Below are 25,594 nucleotides of genomic sequence, written 5' to 3' on the forward strand. Positions count from 1 at the left end.
CTCCCCAAGGTCCCACTAAAGTCTCTACACTAGCCTCCTATATGCCCAATGTCTCCATCCATCGATCATACAAGTTCGAGGGTCTGGGTCTATGTACCAAGTCCTATCAAAATGAACAACCACCTCTATTCAAAGCATCCTGTGAACTCTTACTGATCTAGAACCTCTTGCCTAAGTCTAATATCCATCTCTATTGAGAATGTGAACACACTTTCTCCACTAGTGACTACCACTATAAGAAGGATCTCTCCTCTGGTGAAGAGCCCAATCCATGTCTACAATGTCTCTATGTCAGTCCTCCATTTCAAGGGTACCACCTCCTTGATGCTCTCTATTATGGATCTAGCTCCTCTGATGCCTCGAAGTCTTTGTCTCTATATATGCCAACAACTCAAGAAAGGTAAAACCACTCCCCCATTGTAGAAGCTACTTGTGAAGAGAACCTCCCCAAAGTTGGGAGGGCCTTCTCTCCAATGGTGTGGCCCCCCTCTATCTTGAGTAGCTAGTTGAAGAGAAACTAATTTCCATGCACGTATAATGAATGCAATAAATTTGACCTCAAAATTGTCCCCAAGCCTTGTAGCTTGGATGTGCTGAAATACCCAATGTGTGTTAGACTGCCATGGTCCTCCATGAGTAGCAGCAATGGTCTCTAATCTACATCGTAGTAGCTTCTTCCATGGCTTCTTACCAAAAGGAAGGTTCCGCATCCAAGTAAATAGTTGTATTATCAGCAAACTCCACATCCAGCAACTACTTAAACTCTAGGATGGGAATTTGGATGCCTCAAATGCTTGTAGCTATATCCCTCAGAAAGGAGCTCATGGCCTGCGCAATAAATAAGAAAAGAAGAGGCCCAAGGGTGCCTTGTCTCATTGACCTCTGAATGTTAAATTTTCCACCTCTGACCATGCAAATAAGGACTTCGCTATGCACTAATGAGTAGAGAGATGATACACGTTGTCATGGGATTTTATGTTTACAATGTGAAAAACGGAGATGCTATGGATCATGTAGGTCTGCATACTTGGTCTACAGGAGCTTCAGGACAGGTCACAAGATAGAATGCAGGGACTCTTTAAGTTTATTTTTGCTTGGAAGTCACTAAGTTCAACAAGTCAACTAGGTTTGAGCACGGGACATGGAATAAGACCTGTTAGTGACTTAGGTAACTGAAGAGTGTCTGTGTGAAACTTGAGAGTTGAGTGGGAGTGAACAGGGAGATTAGCGTGATTTGCACCGCAAATCATGGGCGTGGGCTGCAGGGACAGAGCTGGACCATGGGTGGAGTTACCGAGGGCATGCAACTAAAGTTCCACTCAAAAACGGGCAAGAGGAAGAAGGGAAAGGTAAGGTGTATCTATGGTATGCATTTTGGAAAAAAAGAGGAGAGCTATGGTGCTCTCCTGAGCAGGAAAGAACAGGGAATCCATGACCAACAAGGTTTCTTCTTGTTTCATCTTCATTCACAGGGCTTTTCTTTATGCCCAAAGCTTGAATCTTGCCCTGGGAACTAGAGTACCATTTGGAGCAGCCAAAGGAGTGATTTTTCTTGGTCTATGGGCTGTTTTGGACTGTTCAAAACTGTCATAAACAGGGCAGCCCACAGTTTGCCCACAGTCCACTCAATTGGGAAGAGCTTGTAGGTGATCTATATGCATGTATGTATTGGACATGGACCCCAAACAGCAGGGAAATCTTGGGCATTCATTAGAGGAGCTTATGATTGGATTTGTATGCATTTTGAGGCCTTGATTGAGGGCTGGAATACTCTGTTATTGGCAAGTTATTGACAGGGCTGAAGTACTTCATTAGCTTTGACAGGGATTTGTCAGAAGTATTTGATATATGTCCTAATTGTAAAGAATTTTACCACTATTAGATTGAAGCTACATGTACTTTTGAGGTGAATTCCTATAACAATCAATGGACGACAAAAACATGGATCATGGATTATGTTATGTATTTGTGTATGAGCTGGGCTATTGTCTTAGTGTGTCTTGGGCTTCAACCCTCCCTTATCTAGATGCATTTGGTTATGAGCTATGATTATGAGCTGATGTCTTCCATGTATGACAGGATGTTGAAATAATTTGACTGGATTCACCTCTATCAAGTCTCTTCTACATCTCCTATTTCTTTAATTCCCTTCTCTTTTGTCCACTCCTCTCCCTGAATCTCCCTTCACCCTCCTGTCTCTTACCCACGTGGTAGACTTTCGACCCCAAACACTCCTACAACATGATCCATTGCTTTGGAAAACCCATCCTTACCATGGTACCCTCTAGAAATTCACAATCAACTCTATAATAAGACTTCTCGAAATCAAGAAGCAAAACAATGAGGTTGTGTCCCCTAGATCATACAAGAGCTATGGACTCCCAAAAGGTGAAAAATTTGTCCAAGATGTTGTGCTCCCGAACAAACCAATCTATGTAGGGTGAATGAGATATGGCATCAAGAGAGAGGCTTCCCCTAGATTTTGCAACAGTTATGGATTCCCAAAAGGTGATATGTCCAAGATGTCACACTTCCAAAAGATGAAAACATCTTATTAGCTAAAGAAGAAAGCTTCCCCGGGGTACTTCCTTGATGGTAGTACCAACAAGGCCTTTGGAATTTCCTCCTTTGAAAATGGTTCCATCAAGTGTCCCGTTATGATCTCTGTGACCATTCTCTTGGTACTTTGTCATACAATCTCTCTATCCCTCTCAAAGTCTACTTCTTTGCACGTGCACCCTTCACCTCATGGTCTCCACCTTGCATGTGTGTGACATACTGGGTTTCCACCTTACATCCACATCGTTACTTAGAGTTCTCCAACTTGCACCTTTGCCACCACTACCAGCCACAATAGCTCCACTTGCTTCATGCTTCTTGCTCCACCTTGCTTCTTGCTCCATACCACTACCCTCACCTACCTAGTTGCTCCTCTCACATATTGCTATGTGTTGATAGCTTAATCTCTAACAAAGTAAGCTAGCATTGCCCTGCTACTTGTCTCCTCATGTATATCGTACATTGTTGCCTACCTCAATAATACATGTTCTTGCCAAATGCTCCCTTCCATCCAAACATTGAAGCATCCTTAAGTATCTCCTCCTTCCTAGCATCCTTTTCTTGCTTCTTCCCATAAGCCACTTCTATCTCCCCTTTTCCCACACAACCTTCTCCCCAAGGGTATACAAGCTTTCCATTAAAGACAAATTAAGAGGCTTTAATGCATCATCTTTGGCTTATAGATTGGTTGGATATCACCCCCAACACCCCCCCCCAAGCACCAACTCCTCCCCACCCCTGGATGGCCATATTCACATTCTTAAGGACTCCATCCAGTTGGCTCACATTGGCATCCCAGCTAAGGTCACATGAGTGGCACCCTCCGGAAAGGGGTGCTTGAGGCTTCAAGACAGCTCACTCAAGTAGATGGAGGCACACAAGCCACTAGTCTACTCAACATCAGGTCCTTAGAATCATGTTTTGATAGATGGATTGAAGGCTAGGACTATTTATCACTGGAAGGTGGCATTGCCATCATGAACTTCTTTCCATCCCTCAACCAGTATTTTACTCCATACTTGTTTGATATTGGCAACACCTTTGGCCATGTGATATAAAGAGATAAATGCTTTGTTGATGCAATCTTGGAGAGTCCCCACTGATATCCATTGGTCAGGGTTATTGGCCCCATAGAGTCTTTGGATACCCTCCCTTGGAGAATCGGGATTTCTCCTATCCACAGAGGATTCCTTGTTTAGCCAGCTTGTAGGATGATCAGTCATCTAGCAACATAGTAGGACTCAATTGTAGAAAGTTCTATATTGATTCTGGCAAAGAACCCTATAGCTCTTCTCAAGGAGGGCATCATCCCTTTGATAAGAATTAAAGATCTCCCTGATTGGAGCTATGGTCTAGGAGAGATTGAATATTTTATGTTATAAATCTTAATAGCTCATCGAAGAGATCACTGTTCTGGCTTCTACCTCCTCCAGGATTAGTGTTCGGGGTTTTACCTTGTCTATGTCCAAGGTGATATTCTGGATTTCAGATTCTTGAGCCTTGATCCTTCAGTCTCTTGGGTTGTCTAGAGTGTACTCTACTGTATTATGAGCCATGACATTTTGTGATCTTAGTGGGCTGATTATAATAGCAAAATTCATACAGTCCCCCAGTAAAATTTCAATGTCTTTTATGCTTGTTTATTGGCCTGTAAGATTTGTTGGAATGTTTACAATTCATATTAAGGTTCAACTTATCATTCTTATATGTTTCTTATATGTTTCTGGTTTTTTAAGAAAAAAATTAGTGCAACGTATTATTCAGCCTAGGGATCTGAATCATACTTCAATCCTACTATCATACTGATAGAGGTATGGAAGTATGAAACATATGTTATCAACTATGTCTAGCAATGCAATGTCCTAAGACATGCCAATGATACACCTCCTTTTGAGATGAGGGAGGTGGTAAGACCAAGCCTTGGAGAAGGAGCAAGGCAGAAGGTCAAAGATAACACATTGCCAGGCTCAAGAGTGGGGAGTGCTAGAGATAGCAAAAGCACACTGATATTGGATAGGGCCAAGGGTAGAGAGGCTCGGAGCAGCAGAGACACACTGAGCAACAATGGAGAGTAGGCCACGACCTACAGCCTTTGCAAACACTCTTTTGGACCATGAGGAGCCAGAGATGCCACAGACAGCCCTAGGTAGTAGCAACCCCTCTAGCAAAGATAGTGCAGCCCACTGATACAAAGGCTACCCAAGCACAAGCAGTCCCCCTAGGAGATGGAGATGTTGTAGGTGGGACACCATGCTACCGACTCACTAGTGCCAAATGGATGACAAATTGCCAAGAAGATGAATTTTTGGAGTCACTTGAAGAGTGGGAGGAGAGACACAAGGTTTTTGTTGCCCTGATCATGAGCCTTACTTCAAAAGTAACCCTCATTGTTCAATTTTTGAAAACACTTTATGACATTTGGAAAATGTTAACAAGATCCATTTCTCTTCAAATTCAACTTTACAATCTCCCTTACAAACATGGGATTTTGTGGGAGTGCGTAATGGAAAGGAGCAATGTGCATAGAGTGGAAGAGAAGGAGGCAAAAGGAACCCAATGAAGGAATAAACTAACAGAAATTTGAATCAAACAGGCCCCATGAGGATCCTCTCATCAAGTGTACGAGGCTTCAAAGGATAGAGGTTGTGTTAGAGGGAGTCCCTCTCAAGTGGAGGACAAATAGAACCTAGTTTCAAACTTGGATTGGCCTCTTCTCCAAAGGGGCCATGCTCCTTGGGGTCATCCCAAACTAGCAGAGACAAGATTTACATTTTGACCTTAGATAGCATTCATCTTCAGAGGGAGCAGTTGAATCGGGAAAAGTTCACGTGATGCTCTAGGCAGAGGATCAAGGTAGAGGCAAATTTTGAGAGGAGGTGGTACATCGATGTGGAACTAGCCACCTGCTTGATAGACAGATGGAGACCATGGGCTTATCAAAGGAGACTCCTTCAGAGACTACAATGAGATCCAAGAGAGTGGATTTGGAGAGATTTATTCCTTGATAGTACCATCAGGCTTGGGAGAAGGATTCAAATGAGAAGGACTAGAACACAGCCAACAACCACTTCTCACTAGCACAAATAGATCATCTTATATCAATTTCTAGAGGAGATTGGATGATAGAAGCAGGCTTAGGAAGATTTCTCGCTTTCTATGTCTAGTACATGTTAGGAGCTTAGTACACGATGCGGTCCTAGTGGCATGTGTAAGATGTGGTGAGCTAGAGAAGATGTAGAGGCATTGTCTATGGGGCTGTTCCAAATCTCAGGACATGTGGAGGAGAGCCCACAGGATGGTCTTCCACAGCATAGCAAAGAACATGATTGCGACTTGGTGGGCCATATCTTGGTCACAGGCATTTGGACTGTGAGATGTAGCCATGTTATGTATCTCCAAGATCTGGACAAAGACCCTTAGGAGGATCTGGGCAAAGATTATCCACTCTCCAAGGGAGATGGGAGAGCCTGTAGGGTGGTTCTAAGAGGAAAAGGAGGAGAGATGCCTCCTTGGGGACTTTGTATTTTGGCACCTTCTTTCAACTAGCCTCTCATATGGTCTTGCATAGCCCATCAGATGGGTTGTTTACACATCCATTGTATTTATGATCTACTTAGCTACTCTTTGCATGTATCTTTGCACTCTTAATTTTACCTCATGGGATTTTCTTTGAGGTGTTATTGATAGAACCTTTATTTTGTTTGGAAAATATTGGAGGATAGCTTTATACCTAGAAGGATTTAGGTTGCTAGGCATCTGTCATTTCTCGCTCTGACGTGTCTGAAAAAAACAAGCTCCCGCCCGCCATCGCACCGCCGACTTGCCATCGCGCCCACCGCTAACCCCCCCATTCCTCCCACCTAGCTGTCGCACCGCCGACCTGCCATCGCACCCCACTGACCCCGTTCCTCCCACCTGCTCCTCCACGTGGCATGCTGTGCCTCTCCCTCCCGCTAGTTCTCCACCCATAGCAATGCCTCCCCTGCGCTCCCCCCCCCCCCCCCCCCCCACGCCTGGTCACCTCCTTCGCCCTGCTGCTTCCCCCCACCTTGGTACCTCCCTCCCGCTCTGGCACCTCCCCCCACCCTCGTCACCCCCACACCCTAGTACCTGCCCCATGCCTGCCCCCCCCCCCCCCCTTGCCCTGGTACCTCACCCGTGTTGTCCCCCGTCTCCTTTGTCCCCCGTCTCCTTTACCCTACGGCCACCTGCCTACAAGTCCCCCCACGCCGTCATCCATGGTGCATGGCACCTCTAGTGGCATCAGAAAACAGAATCCCCCCCCCTTCCTCGCCATCGCTCCCCCCCAGTTGCTCCCTCCATTTGCAGCAACACTCCCCTCTCTAGCAGTACAGCAGTGTGATTGGTAGGTTCTCAGTAGGGACACGCAATGGAAACCTCTGGTCAAACGCCGATGCATTCTGCGAGTGTCCCCCAATCAAACACCTTGCACGTTGTCCTCTCTAAGGAACAGCTCTTAGCTGTCCGTGCCACAGAGCTAGAGCTAAAAGAAATAGCGATCTCTGGTCAGATCTTTGGTCAGGTCGTAGGACATTCCCCATCCAAGGCCCAACTTCGGGATTGGCTTCACTTCACACTACGCATTGGCACAACGCAGATTGTGGAGACGGTTCTCATGGATCAAGGGATGTTCATGGTACAACCCACCTCAGTAGACGCAGCCTGTGAGCTAGTGGCCAGTTCACCCTATGCCTCCACGAACGGGGTCATCTACATGGTCCCCTGGTACAGTGGCTTCACAGTGGAGGCGTTCACGCTCCACAACAGGTTCCTCAAGCATCCAGTCACCCTACTCTTCCCTGGACAAGCGGTAGAGTATCACCAGTTAGTAGAGGACTTCGGACAGCTCTTCGGCACTGTCCTTCCTGCCTCGCTCGCGGATGCAGTGACATCAGCAGGAATCCCGAAGGTACAGGTGTTAGTAAAAGAGAGAAAGAATATACCACAGTTTCTGGAGATTGAGGCAGGCGGGCACTCCTTCAGGCAACAAGTTATTGTGACTGGGCAGCCAGGGCAATGCTTGCGTTGCCATGAGTTTGGGCATCAGGCAGCAGACTGTATGCCCTTCAGGCCAAGGCGGCTTCACTGATAGGCCCACAGGTGGACACGGACGGCTTCACACGGTTCTAGAGACGACAAAGAGGGAGACGACCGGGGGGGGGGGGGGGGGGGGACACAGTCAACCCCTTAGACACAACCATGGCAGCAGGGAGCAGGAGGGCGAGTGTCGCCCCCCCGGCAGTGCACCATGCGCCCCCCCCCCCCTTCTTGCCCCACGCAGCAAGACCACAGTCCTGTACATCCACCCCCCACAGAAGCATCACAGGCCACCTCACCTAAGAGCCCACATCCCCCACCCCCTCCCCATAGTTCCCCCCTCGATCCTAGTCTACAGCGTCCCCCCCCCCCCCCCCTACACCCGCCATGTGCCTCCAACCACCCTACCAGCCCTCGACTCTCCCCCTCCCCACCATCACCCCTGCCGACCACCCCCCCTAATCCCCACCCAACGCAAATGACCCCCCCTCCCCCCCCCCCAAGAGGGGAGGAGCCCCATACGTCAACATCCTCCACTCACAGGCAGTTGAGCCCCCCTTCCTCCCCCCAAACAGCCACCAACTCATCGTCCATGCCTCCAGTCACACTTTCGTGAGGCAAGCGCAACTACTACCACAGGAGTTTTTTCGCAGTGGGCCATGGTCTTCCCTAGGAGTTGCAGAGCGCAGAGAGTTTCCACTACCCTTGGAGATGGGAATCTTCGTGGTACGCAAGTCAAGGAGCGGCAAGGTCCATCTACTAGTACAATCGGATGGACCAAACTATACCTTCTTCCTACAAACCTCTTACATAGGAGACTGGACGACGACACAGATAGAGGAGGAGGTGAAAAGACAGGTGGCAGACCACATCTCCCACTGGATGGGAGAAGGTGGACTGGTACTTTTCTCCCAGTAGTCGCCAGCTTGCATGATGGACATTAACTAGTGGAGATTCCGCATCTGAGCATTATCTTTCGAGCCCCTCCGCAGTGGAGAGCTCCAATGGATGTGATCGAGTGGCCCTTGGTGCAGGTGGCCCGTGGATGGGAGGTGGACTGGTACTTTTCTCCTAGTAGTTTCCAGGTTGCATGATGGACATTAAGTGGTGGAGGTCCCACATCTAAGCATTATCTTTCAAGCCCCTCCATAGTGGAGAGCTCCAATGGATGTGATCGAGTAGCCCCTGGAGCAAGCGGCCGGTTTCTACCAATGTGCAGAGTCTCGCCTCTCTGCCTGGTTGATAGATGCCCTGGTGGTACCACCAGACGCATCCATCACCCCAATGGTCCGCCCGAGGGCTAGCATGATGGAATGGAGTTCACCGTCCATGCCAGAAATGAAGCATATCCGCATGTCTCATAGCTCCTCTTCTTTGTCAACAACTTCCACACCAAACAAATGCTTGTTAAGTCAGTCACAGGTTTCCCTATGAGTTTACATCTTGCATCTTTGAACGTAAATAGCCTCCACTATAGTGGAGCATGTGGTTCCAGGAAGTTGATTGTTCGACAGGAGCCGCAACCTGCCCTTACCGAACACGGATCGCATGTTACTTCTAAAGGAGCACAAGCTCACTCCTACCCAGGCCCAACGGGTAGGGAAGGTACTCCCGGGCAAGTCACACACCTACTGGGAGCACGCCATCGGTGCCCATGGCAGGAGTGGAGATGTATGCACCTCTATTGGCCCGAGCCTCACCACATGTGTACGGGACCACGGGATGATCATGGCAGGGAGGGTGCTATGGATCTGATTGGATATTGGGGGCTTGTGCCTTGGAGTCCTCAATGTCTATGCCCTGAGGTTAGGGCACGCAGTAGGCTCTGGGTGGAGATCGCAGCAAGACTCTCAGAGGTGGACTCCTGGATTGTTGGAGGAGACTTCAACAACCTGGAGGCCCTAGAGGACCAATAGGGCAGAGGCAGAAACTACCAAGGCATGGCTGGGGAGGAGCAGGAGGCATGGGAGGTCTTCCTATTGGCAGTAGGAGCACACGATGCCTGAAGAGACCCAGCTTTCCATAGGAGGGAGAGGTCGTTGGACTTCTCTTGGAGATACAAGCGGCTAGGCAGAGTCTTGCTGGAGCAGTTAGACAAGTTCTATGTGGGAGAGTGGGGATGCTCTCGTAGGGGCCAGGTAGGGCAGTTGGCTGGCACCACTTTGTCCGCGGTTCTCCTGACACTTGACCCCCCAGGATCTGCCCTAGACACACGATCCTATCGGATCCCTAACGCGATCTACAAGAGGGATGAGGTGAAGAGGCAGATCGAGCAGATTTGGACTAGGGAGTGGAGCAAGAGGGACCAGATCGAAGAGGAGGTGGCAGAGGTCCTAGCCGAGTCGAGCAGTATCTGCCAGGAGGCAGCCCTACAAGCCAGGCAGCAGAGCTAGGAGAAGGAGAGGGCACTCCAGCAGGACCTAGCAACCACGCGTAGAGATTACTACAGGAGGCACCAGGGGATCCCATCCTCCACGCACAGGAGGTGCGCGCACGAGCAGCCATTGCTAGCCTAGAGGACAAGCGTTCGGAATTCTCATTCCGCACCTCAGCAACCTTCTAGGTGCAGAAGGGGGACACGATGTGCAGGGAGTTTTTCCAAGTGCATCATCCCTCACTTCAAGAGAGCAGATACGTAGCCTTCAGGATCAGTATGGGAGGACCCCTTCTAGCCCAAACGAGGTGATGGAGATTGCCACTGACTACTACAGACGCCTTTTCTAGTAGGAGACAGCCTCATCTAGAGGATAGCAATGTAGACAGCAAGTTTGGGATTACATCCTGTCCCTCATCACAGAGGAGATGGGACTCTCCCTCCTAGACCCCTTCACACAAAGAAGGAACTAGAGGAGGCTTTCCATACACAGGATGGGCAGAAATGCCCGGGAGAGAATGGCCTCTCTAAGGCCTTCTTCACTACCTACTGGGAGTTGGTAAAGGACCCCTTACTGTTGGCCTTCTAGGAGATCTTCACTTCAGGAAAGATGCCAAGGAGTCTATCGGCAGGTCTTATCAGTCTCCTCCCTGAAGGGGGAGACTGGTTGGAGCTATCCCAGTGGAGACCGATCACCTTGTTGTTAGTGGCGTATAAGGCAGTGGCGAAGATGATTGGTAGGCGACTCTGCTATGTGCTTCCAAATATCATCCATGACACACAGAAAGGCTTATCAGTCTCCTCCCTGAAGGGGGAGACCGGTTGGAGCTATCCCAGTGGAGATTGATCACCTTGTTGTTAGTGGCGTATAAGGCAGTGGCGAAGATGATTGGTAGGCGACTCTGCTATGTGCTTCCAAATATCATCCATGACACACAGAAAGGCTTTATCCAGGATAGGCGAATCCTAGACAATGTCTTCATCTTCTTTGAGGTGACAAAGTGGGCCCAGCACAGTGGTCAAGGATTGGCTGTACCACTCCTGGATTTTGAGAAAGCCTATGACAGGGTGGATTGGGACTTCTTACAGGGCACCTTGGTGAGGTTGGGCTTTCCCACGCATGGATCCATGGAGTCTCCGCACTGTACAGATTGGCTACCAGTAGGGTTCTCATAAGTGGCAGGCAAGGAGAGGAGTTTTGGCTGGAGAGATCGGTCCGGCAAGGCTGCCCCCTAGCCCCGTACTTGTTCTTACTCTTTTACAGAGGCCATGTCTCACTTTCTCAAGTCATGTGTGAGTGGGCTACGCGGCCTCCGACTTCCAATGAGAGAGGAGATGGAGTTGTTAGACTCGGAATATGCAGATGATACAGCACTTTACATAGAGGACGATGAGTTGATGCTGAAGAGAGTGAGACTAGCTCTCGAGGTGTTCTATATTGCAGCAGGAGCGAAAATCAGCTAGCCAAAGTCAGTTGGTTTCCTTACAGACTCAGACTCTAGCACGGAGTGGGGCATCCACTTGGGATTTAGATGGGTGTGCAGAGAGCACACCGTCCGGTACCTAGGGTTCCAGGTGTGACTCGACATCACTCCCACCCAACAGTTTCTCCCAGTCCTTGACTCTATTCAGAGAAAGCTAACCTACTGAAGTACGGCTCACCTCTCCCTAGCAGGCCGAGCCCTGGTGGTTAACTAGGTCCTCCTAGCGACGGCTTGGTACATCGCCTCGTGTTGGTGCTTCTCCTCGTCTTATGTAGTTCAGCTTCGCCGCCTAGTGTGAAACTTGCTCTGGGCCGGGTCAGATGGTTCTAGGGATTCCCGAGCCAAGGTGACGTAGGCGACCATCATCCGACATCGGTCAAAGGGAGGGCTTGGGATCATAGACCTAGAGTATCAGAGTATGGCCCTCTTGGGCAAGCTAGTAGTCCGCGCCCTCACACCAGGAGGGTAGACCTAGAAGGTCCTATTGCTACAGGAGCGTCTACAGGAGTGTAGACCAAGGCTTGGTGGTGATTGGAGGCCGTCCTTGAGATGAATCTTCACGATAGCACAGATCACCCCCCCCCCCCAGATCCCTCTTCCTTTGTAGCCTGCTTCATGTGTGGCAGGGCCTTTGTAAGGCCCTAATTCAGAGTCCCCCAAGCTACCAGGAGGAAATAGACCGCCAGCCGGTGATCTGGAATCCCCAGGTCAAAGATCGGGATGGGGTACAGATTGACGAGCACCCCCACATCCAGTGGGCTGGGTGAGAAGCCGGCCCAGCTCGTACCATCAGGACATGGCAGGAGGTGTACAGGGTGGTGGGCGAGGAGGTATTGCAGTGGGCATCAAGTTACTAGAGAGAATTTGAGTTGAGGAGAAGGGAGATTGATGCAGCAATACCTCAGGAGTGGCTTACCCCCCCGATACGAGAGCCGGTAGAGCCCGAGGAGATATGGGCCGCTAGGTTTTCACCAATAGGTATCCCCCTTCAGGTGGCAGGTAGAGTGGGCGGCGCCCCACATGGGACTTTCTTCACCGTATAGGAGGGGACGCGTCTGGCCCTTGACAGAGGACAGTAGGATGAGGGAATAGGTGTTCTTTCATGGAGGAGGATTCAGGTGATTGGCCTTCAGGGGAAGACATGGCGGTTGGACCCTTATGTCTTTTGGGAGGAGCTCGGGGAGTGGCGTCTCTAGATTTGGGAGGGCAGGCCACTTGATGAATTGGAGTGGGATTCGGGAGAGTGGTTATGGCTGGCCATTGAAGTCTCTAAGAAGCCACCGAGGTTCCTGGAGTGCACATCCAAGATTGGTAGACACGTACTGATGCAGAAGGACATAGACTGGGTGTCGTCGCATAGCAGGTACTGGGTGGAGCACAACATCATGGATGCTTCTTTACGGACCTTTTGGTGCCGCCTATGGGATAGCTGGAGGCCGAGGAGGGTATCGTATTTATTATGGCTAGTGGCACATGGAGGCCTAGCGGTGGGGAGTTGGTTAGCCCAGATTCAGAAGGATGGAGGCTATAACACTGCACACAGCAGCCTCTAGAAACTCCAAAGCACTGCCTTTGGTTGTGTGAGGTAGTGCAGCTTGTGTGGAGAGGAGCATGTTGCATCCTCTGCCGTATAGCACCCAGCCTTGGATGTATCTCATGGGGAGCTTTCTACTGGCAGGTAGTCAGCCAGGGCCATCACCTTCTATATGAGGCTAGGATGTAGGACACGATATTCATTATTGAGCCTGGGTCGTGTGCAGTGGTCGGTTTGGAGGTTCTACCCATCTACTGGAGCCCACAGCAGACCGCTCTAAGGTATGGGAGATCATAGGGAGTCTTACTGGATTGCACATCTGGAAGGCGCGGTGTCAGGAGGTTTTTGGCGGGGAGAGACTTTCAGTACATGCGAATTTAGCAGAGCTCTGAACCTCCATCATCCACTCCCTCCGCGACCGATGGGACCAAGTGCAGGGCGAGTCTCGAGCTCGTCAAGAGCTCCGTTCTCATTTCATGCGCACTTGGAGCGGCCAAGAACTGTTTTTCATGATTCAGGTAGGCAACCCCAGATGGCGATACACCCCCCGTCCATGGCTTCTTGCCCCCATCCCCCCTAGACCACCCTAAGAGGCTTGTATACTTGATATATGTGTGACTCTGCATGAGCTCCAGCTAGTCTGTTGAGCATGAGCACTTCTTTGTACTCAAGGTTTTTTCTGAAGTAATAAAGTTAGCCATGCTTTATTTGCAAAAAAAAAACCTAGAAGGATTTCACACTTTCTATGGTTATTAGTGCACAAAAGCCTTGAAGTTGAATCTTGGTTATGGTAGCGACCCAATCTCTTGTAGTAGATGTGGAGAGCCAGAGGAGACATAGAGACACTATATATGAGATTTCCCTTGGTCTCAGGAGCTTTGGAGAAGAGCCCTCGCAATGGCATTTCATGGTACAATAGAGTCTATGATTGTGACATGAAAGACTATAGCTTGATTCACAGCTTGCAGATTTGAAAATGTACAGGGGAGTCATTCTTATCTCATGTCTAATAAGCTATCAAAAACAGGATTTCCACCAATTTTTTCACAACCAGAGTGGCTTAGAGACACTGTCACAGATAAAAGTTGATAGCTATCATCATGTAGTTGTGCTATAGATTTATTGGGCATGTCACTGCAGAGACTCCAAGATTTGGATTGAGTTTGTTCATGGGAGGTAGTAGAGGCTACATGAGGATACTTGAGTATGAGGAGGAGAGATGTTTTTCTCAGGATCTGGGATTCTGACACTTTCTCTCACTGTAGGCATTATAGGCCTCCTAATTGGTTATTCATTCAGGCCTTGTAATAGACTTCCCTTTGTTGTATATTGTTTTTCTGAAAGTTCCTCACAGGGCTAGCTTTGTACCTTGCCTTGGGATATTTTGTCCCAAGGAGAATCTTTGTAGTTCTGCTATAGATTTATTGGACATGTCCATTACAAAGACTCCAAGATTTGGACAGAGATCGTTCACAAGAGGTGGAAGTTGCAATAGGGAAATTCATGGAATATGAGGAGGAGAGATGCTTTTCTGAAGATCTCGGATTCTAGCACTTCCTTTCACTGTGAACCACACATGGTTTGGCTACAAAGACCTCCTGATTGGTTCCTTCAGGCCTTGTAATAGACTTTTTGGTGGTGGTGGTTGTTTTTGTTTTCTTTTTTCCTTTTGGGGTGGGAAAGTTCCTTGCAGCAGCCACTTTGTACTTTGCCTCACGGTATTTTGTCGCAAGGAGAATATTTCTTTTCTTTGAAAAAAAGGATGAAAAATCACTGTCCACCAACTAAAGTGACATTTTCATTGAATCATCTTGCCGTTGAAGTATGGTATGTAATGACAAAGTCATGTCTGTGTATAGTTTGTGTTGAATGGTCCATGACATTTTGTGTTGAATGGCAGGCTATGTGTGCATGTATAGTGGGATTGTTTTTACAAAAGGAACAAAAAAAAGCATCAGCACTACAGCCATTTTTATTTAATGTTCTATCTAAAGATCAGGTATGACCTTCAACAATAAACTAGGATATGGTAGATCCTTGAGCATAATGCAGTTAAAGATGGTAAAACTTAAGCTGAACGTGAGTAGAATAAAAATAATTCAAATGTGGTATACATTGAATCACTATGAGTTGTCCTCTAAACAAGAGTAGAATAAAAATAAGTCAAATGTGATGTATATTGAATCACTATGAGCTATCCTCTAAAATAGGTAACCAATGATTCCCTCACCTCCTCAATCATCAAAGTGACCTTTTGACTTATCATAAAGGTAAGATCCACCTAGGACCCCGTTTTAATAAGGCCTTATTTTTATCTGAGGTTTATGAATCCTCTACTTCTGTGGATGTATAGGGATTTTGGTCAATTTTAAAAGAAACCTGGAATGATCGACTCTTGAGGATTCTTTCAATCTGGTAAATATCCAAATAGTTTCTTTTGATAAGGTTATGACAAGTGGGCATGAAGTTACATCTCTTTTATAATTGCTTTAAGAGTTGCAATAATAAATGAAGGACAAAAAAAGGATTGAATGAAAATCTGGTTATCACAAATCTATGTGAGCTTGAATCTTTTGGTTTAAATTTGGAGGAGCTTTTCCACTGAGACAGAAGGTCTTGATTTAATCTTCAGTTCAGACTCCAGCATAAGATGAAAGATGTGGAAACAAGATACATATTCTGAGGTTAATTATATTCAGGTCTTCTTGTCACCTTTGTGGTCAGTATGAGATAAAGAGATGATGCCAATAAAAGTATTTGAAAAGCCAAAATAGTTCAATTGCGTATTTAACTTATCTCCCTCTAGACCAGCCAATGTTCATACTTCACCTTTGCTTGCATGCTCTAAACCATAGGCAGCAGCCCAAAGTAAGCTGGATAGTCTCTTAGAGGGTTTACGCTGAAAGAAATGGATTACCTATGCATCAATTATTCTTTCATAACTAAGTGCACTCATGAAGAGCTCCCCAATATGAATGCAGTTCAGCACCATGTCTTGTGTAGGGAGTAGAAATCTTATTCTTTTGGTTTTTGTTTACAAAGGATATGATACATGCACAACCCACACACCCACCCTGCTCGCCAACCCAAACAAACCACCCCCTACCTGGGGCCCTGCCACGTGGACCACAAGGTGGAGCACCTCCCCTCCAAATATTAGCAGAGAGAGCAAGGGTCATGCCAGCATTTGTCTTATGTGCAGATAGGATAGTTCACATGCCAATTGAACATTGGAGCTTGATCGCACTCAAACCCTCCTCTTCAATGACCCTACCAAGTAAGACCAACAGAGTTCTTGAACAAACATGCTATGTCAATACGAATGTTCAGTTTAGTGACACACAATTGAAAGTTGAGTCCACAAGCTTATAATTTTAAGCCCAAGTTAGAACCAATAGGTGACAAATTTTCTATTTTGTTCTACATGCAATCTAATTTTCATAAGACACTTTTTTAGGCCAACGAATCTCTCTCTTTTCCCTTTTCTTTTTGGCACATATGACTCTTGCAATGTGCACTTTTCTCGGCTAGGGCACCCTACATGTTTGCTATACCCTGTGTAGTGCTTAAGAAGAACCAAAGAAACTGTATTTAGCATCACGGATTGGCCTCGCCTGACTCCTTTCAGAATGACCCCCTCCCCTTGCCTCACACAAGGAGTGAGAGGGAGCAGTAGAGAAGATGAGCTGCTAGAAAAAGGACATAGAGATAGAGTCAGTGGCAAGAGCAGCAGGCCGAGAGACAATGGATAGTTGTTAGGGGTCTCAGGCCGACTACAGACAGGAATTCGACCGCGCTACCTAAGATAGTAGAGACAATTGTACCTGAGGTCCCCTCTCCCAAGAAACAGGTGACAAAGATTCAGTCACCAGCTGTATCACCAGCAACTAGACGGGCAGTGACTCCCTTATGTGGGATGGAGAAACTAGCTCACACCCCCCATCCTTGTGAGGCAGTGATGGATGCACCTAGACCACTTGAGATGGATCCCGTAGTTGAGGCCTCCACCGAGCAGGTTGTTTCTCAAGCCCCTAATACTCAACGAGGGAGAGATTCCCATGGAGAGAGGTGGATCTAGTTACTCATTAGGGAGGGAGATTCATATGATTCTTTAGACTCCATTGAGTTCCCAACTCTTCACAAGGCTGCAGAAATTGCAGCGATGAGATAGGATAGAGTATACACTAGGCAGCAGAAGAGATATGCATGGTCCATGGAGCCACGCCAATCTAAGAGACTTAGATTATCCCCATGAGGATCCTCTCATGGAACATTTGAGGATTTGGTGGAAGACTTCTCTGCCAAGGACAATGTCTCACGAGACAGGATCTCCATAGAGCACTGGTTGGAGGATCAACGGATTTTCTTAGGCTACAAGAGCATCACCTCTCGGAGCAGAGGATTTCCTAGTGCAGCAGGAAGCTATTGCCTAAACGAAGTTTCACGTGTTGGGCGCTTTCTATAGGAGCCTCAGAGATACGGATAGGAGTACACCTTTGTGTTGGTGAGCATTGGCTTCATGCACTACAGGATTGGGGCATCCTTATAGCACGGAGAGCACTCTGGGTACCTATGAGAGTGGAGAAGGCGTTAATAGGCTTGCTGGTCATATATGCCCCTAATAGCCAGAGGGATAGAAGACTTTTCTGGACTATGCTTACTCAGTCTCTACCTCATGTTGACCACTGGATTGGGATTTTAATATGGTTGAGGCCTTGGAGGATAGAAGGGGCAAATGCATAGACACTATTAGAGGAGGAGAGCAAGTAACTTGGGAGGATTTTATGTTCCATATTAGAGGACGGGACCCTTGGTTCATGGCAAAGTTTGGTAGATTTACAAGTTCTTTGCATTTCTCCAGAAGAGATAGGATAGCTGGTGCCAGGATCTTCTCCCAGTTGGACATATTTTATATAGATGACTGGGCTTGTGACAAAGGGGTCTAGTTAGTATTGTTCCAAGAACCACTTTATTAGATCATGCACAGGTACAATTGGTTCTTATGGAGAAAACCAGGAATAGCTACCAACATCAAAATTCCTTTACACTTGTATTATGACGAGGAATTGAGGGAGAATATTACTAGGATTTGGAGGGCCAAGTCATTTTCAGCGGGTAGGGTAGCTAGAGACTTGTATGAGAGTTTGCAGGAGGTGAGCTCCTTTCTTAGGGAAAAGGCTAGGAGCAAGAAGCAAGGTCTTTTAGAGAAAGAGAGGGCTGCCAGAGCCTCATTGGCACTTCAAAGGGAGGAGAAAAGACAACTAGGATGTAGGTGGGTGGTAGAGAGGATGTATGCAGCCAAAGTGGAAATAGATGCTATGGAGGAGGCCAGAACAGAGTGTACGTACCATGCGAGGGCCTCTTTCTGGGCATAGGCAAGAGATAGGGTGAACAAAGAATTCTTTTGCACCACAGGTTCTAGACACTCTAGACAAGGTGTTAGGCGACTTATAAGAGCAGAGGGATCCCTTGCCCAAGGGCCACACTCACTCTTGTGGATCCAACTATAATCTTTGGAGAGGCCTCCTATGTTAAGCCCAATATCTCCATCCAGAAAGACCCCTGACAATGAGCTTAGCCACTAATGCTTCACTCTGGCAATCTAGGTCTATGATCCCTAGGCCTCCTTTAGATCTAAGCTATATCATAACATCCCAAGCCACATTCGATAGTGAGGCTCCAATCCTCTCCTAACCAAATAAAGTTCTTGATAAGGTGCTTCACCTGGAAAATGTATGACCTAGAGAATGCCCAACAGGAGAACCTGGTTGGCAACTGCCATTCTCCCTACTAATGAGAGCCTTGATGAGCTCTAATAAAGGAGGTTTTATCTGATGCTCAAAAGAAGAGTTGTCAGCTATATCTACTGCTTTGAGGTAATGTCAATCCCCACATGGCATCCAAGATATCTCACTGCAGTCCTACAGCAAACCTAGTTTAAATCCTTGCGCAGTTGCCATTCCGGATGCCAAATGTCGCGTACCCAAAATCCATAGTACTTGTGCATGTTAATTAGGGCACTCTGCAAAATATGTCCATGCCCACTATAAGGACCCTAACGTTACTATCATCTATGTCTAAATAAATTGTTGTCATTAGCAAACTCCACATCAAGAAGCTCCTCGAACTCAAGGATGGGTAACGTGATGCCTCTGATACATGTGATCTCACTCTCAAGAAGGAACTCATGTCGTATGCTACAAATAAGAACAAGAAGGGGCTAATGGGCAGCCACATCTCACTGTTCTCTAGATGCTGATCTCTCTCCTCTGGTCCCTACGGTCATAACCTGGCTATATGCTGAGGAATAAAGAGGTGCTACTCCTCTAACCCGCTGCTCTTGGAATCCCATCCTAAATGTCGTGCCCTCAAGGAACTCCCAATCCACATGGTCATATGCCTTCTCAAAGTTAAGGAGCACAATAATCTCTTGATTCCTAGAGCGTGCAAGAGCAGTGGACTCCCAGAAGTTGAAGATACTTTCCAAGATGCTACACCCTCAAACAAACCTAGTATGAGTGGGCCGGATAATATCTAGCATCAACAGGGCTAGTCTGAGACTAATCACCTTCTCAAGGATCTCGTGAGTGATCTCCAATCTGTCTCAACTTCCCTTGGGAATGCGGTGAATCAGTCCCTTAGAAAGTCTCTCGAGGATAACCCCTTATGCCATAATCCCTTGGAAAGCTAAAATGAGACCTACACTAATAGGATCATAGTAGCTCATAAAGGAGGACTTATCTCATCCATCTTCTTTCTAACATGTGCTTGAAGGTAGTGCCGTAAGTGCCTTCACCAACTCCTCTTCTATTAAAAGGGTCATGAGATATTTGCACGTCCTATCTCTGGCCACTGTCCTAGTGCTTTGCCATACTATTTCTTTGTCCCTCTCATTGCCAAGGGCCTAGTCATAGATCCTAGCAAGGTTGTGTAATACTGTGTAGTCACCTCTCTTGCATCCAAAGAGCCTTGTGCAATGGATCCATCAGCTCTCTTGAGTCTCCATGACCCTTTTGTAGAGTGTTTTGGCCCTATGGTGTGCAAAAAGTCTTTATTAACCCTATCCCAAACTAGGTCCAAAAGGAAACTCTCACATGAAACCTATATTTGATTTCACTTCCTTCATGGCATCAATCTCTACGCTAGTGGTATGTGTCTCTCTATCACCCATCTATACCTTAAACATCTCTCCTCTCTCTATAGTGCCGCCAGTGATGCTCTGGCAATCCTCTCCTTATCCAGGGCCTCCTCCTTTTGTGGCCTCCTCCCTGAAGAAAGAATTGATCTCTTGTAGGCTCTCATCCAAGTCTGTTGGCGGCACTTCCTAACAACTAACAGCATTTCAGCATCCACTTTTGTTGTACTGAAAGTTGCTTTTGCAGCCGGCGGATCTTCCAAGTCAGCCGGCAGCTACTCTTGACTGCTGCTGACTGCAACTTGTTACTACTGGTAGCATCCTGCTCCCAGTGGCAGTTCACTTCCAACCCTTCCACTACCCTCCCACCCCTTGAGGCGGACATTGCGGTTCGTGCTTCGCACTACCCTCACACCCCTTGAGGCGGACATTGCGGTTCATGGTTCATGGCTGACCTCTTCCTTCTTCAGCAAGGCACACTGGTACCCATGGCTTCTTTACCAACAAATGACCTGTCTACTAGGTGCTCCCATTATGGCATCACCAAACACACTATTGATGCTTGCCGACTTTGACCTCTGCTCCCCACCCCCCCGGAGTATATGCGTCTCCCACCCAACACTACCTGTGCCACCTCTCCTTTCTGGGCCACAGAGATCATTCTTCATCGCCTATCAGAGTACTATGCTCAAGGTAATAAGACGCATCCGATGTGCACTAAGTCCTTTGAAGTACATGTGAGGATCGATTGGTGCTACAATCTCCTAGAGATCGTCGCAATGCTAGCGGCAATCTTCTCCCACCTATTTTCAAGTACAGTGGCTACCACGCCTGTGGTTCTGTAGTCCGCTCCATCGAGAGGTAGTGATTGTTTGATACCATCTCCTCATTAGTCCGCTCCTTTGAGAGACAATGGCTGCTCGACTCCTTCCTCTTCTTCAGCTTCCCAGTCCGCTCCATTGAGCAGTAGTGACTATTTTCCACTCATTGCTCAGTCTGAGACCTACCCTTCTCCACCCTCTCCTACTCAAGTTCAAGAGGCCACCTCTGGGAGTTCTTCACCACCCCAAATACCTTCTTCGGCACGACCGGCAGCACTTCCTTCGTCCTCAGACATTTTGGAGTCCGTGATCCATGAGTTTTTGGATTCCCTATCTACCTCAAAGGGGAATTTAGAGGGAGATGATCTTTCTTTGCCCTCCGAGGGGCATCTACATCTACTAGGACTTTAGAGGGGGCTCCTATTCCTCCAGTTTCAAAGGTAGTCCGCCACCCACCGCTCAATCCTTCGCACACCCTGGCGGAGGCCTTTTACCTTCTTCTTCTTCGACCCTTGGATGGGGTGGCTTCCTTCCAGTGGTCATCTCACCTATTGATACCCAGTATCTCGAGGATCTACCTAGGTTGGGATCTTGGAGATTCAGCTGCGACTTGGTGACAAGGCCTTCGTATTCCTTTCTGCATGGATGCACGAAGCTAGTGGCTTCTCTCTCGAGGTTTCTCCACTTTACTCTGTCTATTGTTCTTTACTGGAGGTTACCTTTCTGGTGGAAATCTTGGATCTTAGGGAACCTCTACATCTTCTTCCTCCTCTTCTTCTTGCCTTGTCACTTCATCAGCATGGAGCCAACTCCCGAGATCGAGTACGAGCATATCCTTATGGTTCTCGGCACCACACAAAATCGGACATTCTTCCTATGCATTGCATGATCTCATCATCTTTGTACTAGGGCGCTTGGGCAAGTGAACAATCTTCCCACAAGGGACACTATCCAAGTGGCCCCTGTTGCATGAGCATTCTTCGACTTGTAGAATTGCATCTCCACCTCACTCTTCTCTTGTTCCCCTTTTTGGGCTTGAGAGTGGGTGTTGAGAAACCCTTCACCTGTGTTTTGCGTTTAGGGTTTCACAATGGACAGACCCAAAAAGGGGCTGGGTGCCCACAGTGGGGCGCCACCCTAGACAGCTGGCGCTCTCCCTCCAGGCGCCACCCTAAACAGTCTCTTGCCTATTTATGGGCTGCCTCTATCACTCATTCTTTACAACTGATTCATTCAGTCCATCACCTCTTCTCTCCAGCCTCTCCACTGCCCTCACACCCCTTCAAGAGGACATTATAGTTCATGGTTCGTGGCTGTCTTCATCATCTTCCTTGTGCTACGGCCCCCTTGTTCCCTTGTATCACATTCACTCCATGATTCAAATCTTCATCATTTCATTCATCAAAGTTTCTTCTCTCTTCTCTTCTCTTCTCAATGTTTGCCGAGTTCACTCTATGTTCCTCCCCGCAAACCCTATTGTCTCACTGGTATGTCGTCTTTTGACACCCCTTACTATCCAATGATCAACCTGTGGTAGGGACTGGCTGAGAGTAGTCCAAAACTGTCTCCTATCTCTTGGATCACTCAGAGCATGAATGACTAGTAGACCAATAAGTCACTCTCATTGAAACCCACATGGCTCTCCCTAGAACCACAATACCCCAATCCTATACCAGCTGGGTCCATTGTTCCCCAAGACATGCATACACAAACTTGGATCTATTTGACCCCCGCAACTACTGCCCAATAAGTGTGGTCTCTGTCTTCACAATAACTTTCCACAACATCGAGATATCTTCTCTGTCGGGAGGAGGTGCTCTTGCAACATGAGATAATATACTGATTCTCCGAATGCTCTACAAAAGTTGTCTCATGAGGCTCCAACCTTTTCCTAAAGTGTTGACCTTTGAAGCCTTGTACATTACACGAGATGATCCTCATGGGGTGCATCTGAGTCTCTCAGACCAGCATGGCTCTGCAATAGAGTCCTGTCTTCTCCTAGCAGAGACTTGTCAAGTCTCCTCTCTACTAGTTCTGCTGCCACATGTAAGCAGGGGAAGTCCTTAGAATATGCATTTGAGTCCACCTCATGCTCACTTTCTTGGCTCTCCTCAACTTCCCCAACCTACTGTTCGTCAGGGACCTGTGATGGGATCAACAGGTTGCAACACCACAATTTGATGAGCTATCTCTATCTGGGGCTGTGAAATCTCTAGCTCCTGGGTGGCAGGAGGAGTATCTGCATCTGCACTCTCTCGCTGTCTGTGGCACTATCTCCTTCTCTGTCTGACCTTGTGTCATCTATGGCATTCTGCCACACTCCTCCATGGCCTGGGTCAGTGGTCTCCCTCATTCCTAAAGGAGGCCTACCATTGTTGTCGTGGGGCATTCAGCTGCTAGATGTCTGATCATCTTTTTTGGTATGGGTGTCCCTTAAAGGGCTGTTTTGTACTTCGTAATTTGCCTCAGAATAACTTGTCCGGAGGGGATTTATTAATAGTGTGTTCTCTTCTCTGGGAACAAAAAAAAAAAACTGGTCCAACAATTGCCCTTCTTTATTACTGTCCTTGGGAAAGCTTTCCTCTTCTTTTTTGTGGCTCTTTTCTTAACAGTTTCCAGTTTTATGCTTCCTTTCTATCACCTGTTGTAATTTGTTATCTGTGGATACCAGTCAAAATCTTAGATTTTTCTGCTCTCAAAACATTTGGCAATTATCACCATCTCTATTTGAACTTACTGCACAGATAATAGTTAAGTTCAGTTTGCATTCAATTTTGGTAGAAGAATGCATGTTTACTTGCACAATCACAGCAAGATTCGATATCATAAGAGCATGCATCCTTCTCAAGCATGTCCTTTCTTCCCTGTTAAAAGGTAATGATGTCATCTCATGCCTTTATCTATAATTGCAGGTGGGCAGCTGCAGTGGCTGGCTTTGAGCTGTCACTTAACTATGGCACCAACCTATTTGAAGGAATCGATTCAAGTACTGTTTATAATGGCCAGGTTATTGCAATTGCAACTGCGTCTGCAGTTCTATCAGCTTGGAGCTCTGCCTATTTGACACGCATTGTGGTAAAGACAGGAGGCATGTTTTATATTCTGGGATGTGCCATTTTCGGGGCTTTGTGCTTTACAATGGGTTTTTGCAGATCGCTCTACATTGCATACCCAGCATATATTGCAATGCTTGCAGTTGAAAAGTTGACTATCTGTATTCTATATGCCCAGTGTGCATCCTTGATTAAGAATGCCAATTACATGCTTTTGTTTAGCTTCAATAGTGGAATGAGCCAGATGATGGTAGTGCTTCTACAAGTCTCGATTGTAAGTAGCTCTCTTTCTACTGTACCTTTGGGCCCAATAAGGTGTAGGGTCCCAATCAACATCTTTATGATTTGCTGCACTTAATTGTGGTTTTTCATCTCTTAGATATAGAATTCAAGCTTACTTTTTGTCCTCTTTGCATGCAGGAACTCGCACAGCTCAATGTCTTCGATATGTATGTTGCTTTGGGAGGATATTTCACGCTTATTGCGATTGTTGTTGGCATATTGTTTGGACTAAACCCATGCCAAAAAGCCTCAGCCACTGCTGATCCACCTGCTGATGATAGGCTCCAACTAGAGAAACAACCTCTGATTGATAATCATGTACTCGATTGACATTTTAATGGAATGAACGGCTCTTCCATTACATTCCAACAAGCAAGTGTATATGATGGCTTTGATGAATAAGTTGATTTTCGAGTCGCACTATTGATATCTACAAGGGTAGTTAGTACCTTGCTCGGACTTGCTGAACTGTACTCATGAGACTTCAAGAAGGCCTAGAAAGGTTCGAAGCAAGGAGGGTGTTTTCCTGTCAAGAGAAGCAGAGCTGGTTAACAGCACTGTGGCATGTTCATTGGCTTTCCTGAGCCATAAAAAGTCGCATGGGAGCGTAAATATACGGATTGCATCTACAAATGGTGGGCACATGTTCCTGGAAATTGAAGAGCCAATTCTCTGTATTACACTCATTTATTCATTGAGTTGCTTGTGGGTCACTTAAAACCAAAAAATAATTTTTCATGATACAATACAATAACCTCTAACTTAGAGATTCTAAGTTTTATATTGGTTAGGTTTTCAGCACTATATAAGTGATTTTGAATGTTTTAAACCCTATGCCCTCAAAATTGAAGTTCACATGCTAACATTAACCTCTATTTTTCACGAGTTAACACTAGCCTCTGTATTTTATGAGCTCTAGTTGTGCGTTTAGTCAAAAGAAATTTCATTAAGAACACATGAGCGAATTAATGCAAAGTTATTGTTGGCCATTTGAAGGGTTTGGAACCTTGCTTCCACCATCCGAGTAGCCCCCAAGATTGGAATCTTCTCTCATGATTTCAATGTTTATCAGATAGCTGAAAGTACTCCTGAATTATGTTGAATGTGTAGCATAGAGTAGATTTGTTTAGTCCTATCTAATTTACCCAAATGCTTTGCGCATCTTGAGCTCAAGTTACTTTTGGGTCAATTTTCACCATAAAAATTCATCTCAATACAATACAAGAACCTTTAACTTCAACGTTATAAGTTTCGTATTTGTAAAAATTGTAGCACTTTGTAAGTTAAATCGGAA

General features: G+C 46.8%; 1 protein-coding gene across 6 annotated transcripts in view; it reads left to right on the forward strand.

Annotated features, from left to right (window-relative positions):
* The window catches only part of LOC148042006 (uncharacterized), a 198,464-nt gene extending 173,273 nt beyond the window's left edge, over positions 1-25,191 (forward strand). For 4 of the 6 annotated variants that reach the window (XM_087684910.1, XM_087684920.1, XM_087684927.1 and 1 more), the window contains 4 exons: positions 14,910-15,008; positions 15,363-15,424; positions 23,878-24,292; positions 24,439-25,191. In XM_087684910.1, coding sequence (XP_087541036.1) covers positions 14,910-15,008; positions 15,363-15,424; positions 23,878-24,292; positions 24,439-24,630 — 768 coding nt within the window. In that variant the 3' untranslated portion in view covers positions 24,631-25,191. The remainder of the gene's footprint in view (positions 1-14,909; positions 15,009-15,362; positions 15,425-23,877; positions 24,293-24,438) is intronic. The other 2 variants (XR_015691892.1, XM_087684902.1) reach the window with 2 other exon arrangements.
* The last annotated feature ends 403 nt before the right edge of the window (positions 25,192-25,594 follow it).

This window comes from Lygodium microphyllum, chromosome 1 (genome assembly GCF_053477565.2).
Source record: "Lygodium microphyllum isolate KBCC chromosome 1, Lygodium_microphyllum_v1.1.10, whole genome shotgun sequence".
In the NCBI taxonomy this organism is placed as follows: domain Eukaryota; kingdom Viridiplantae; phylum Streptophyta; class Polypodiopsida; order Schizaeales; family Lygodiaceae; genus Lygodium; species Lygodium microphyllum.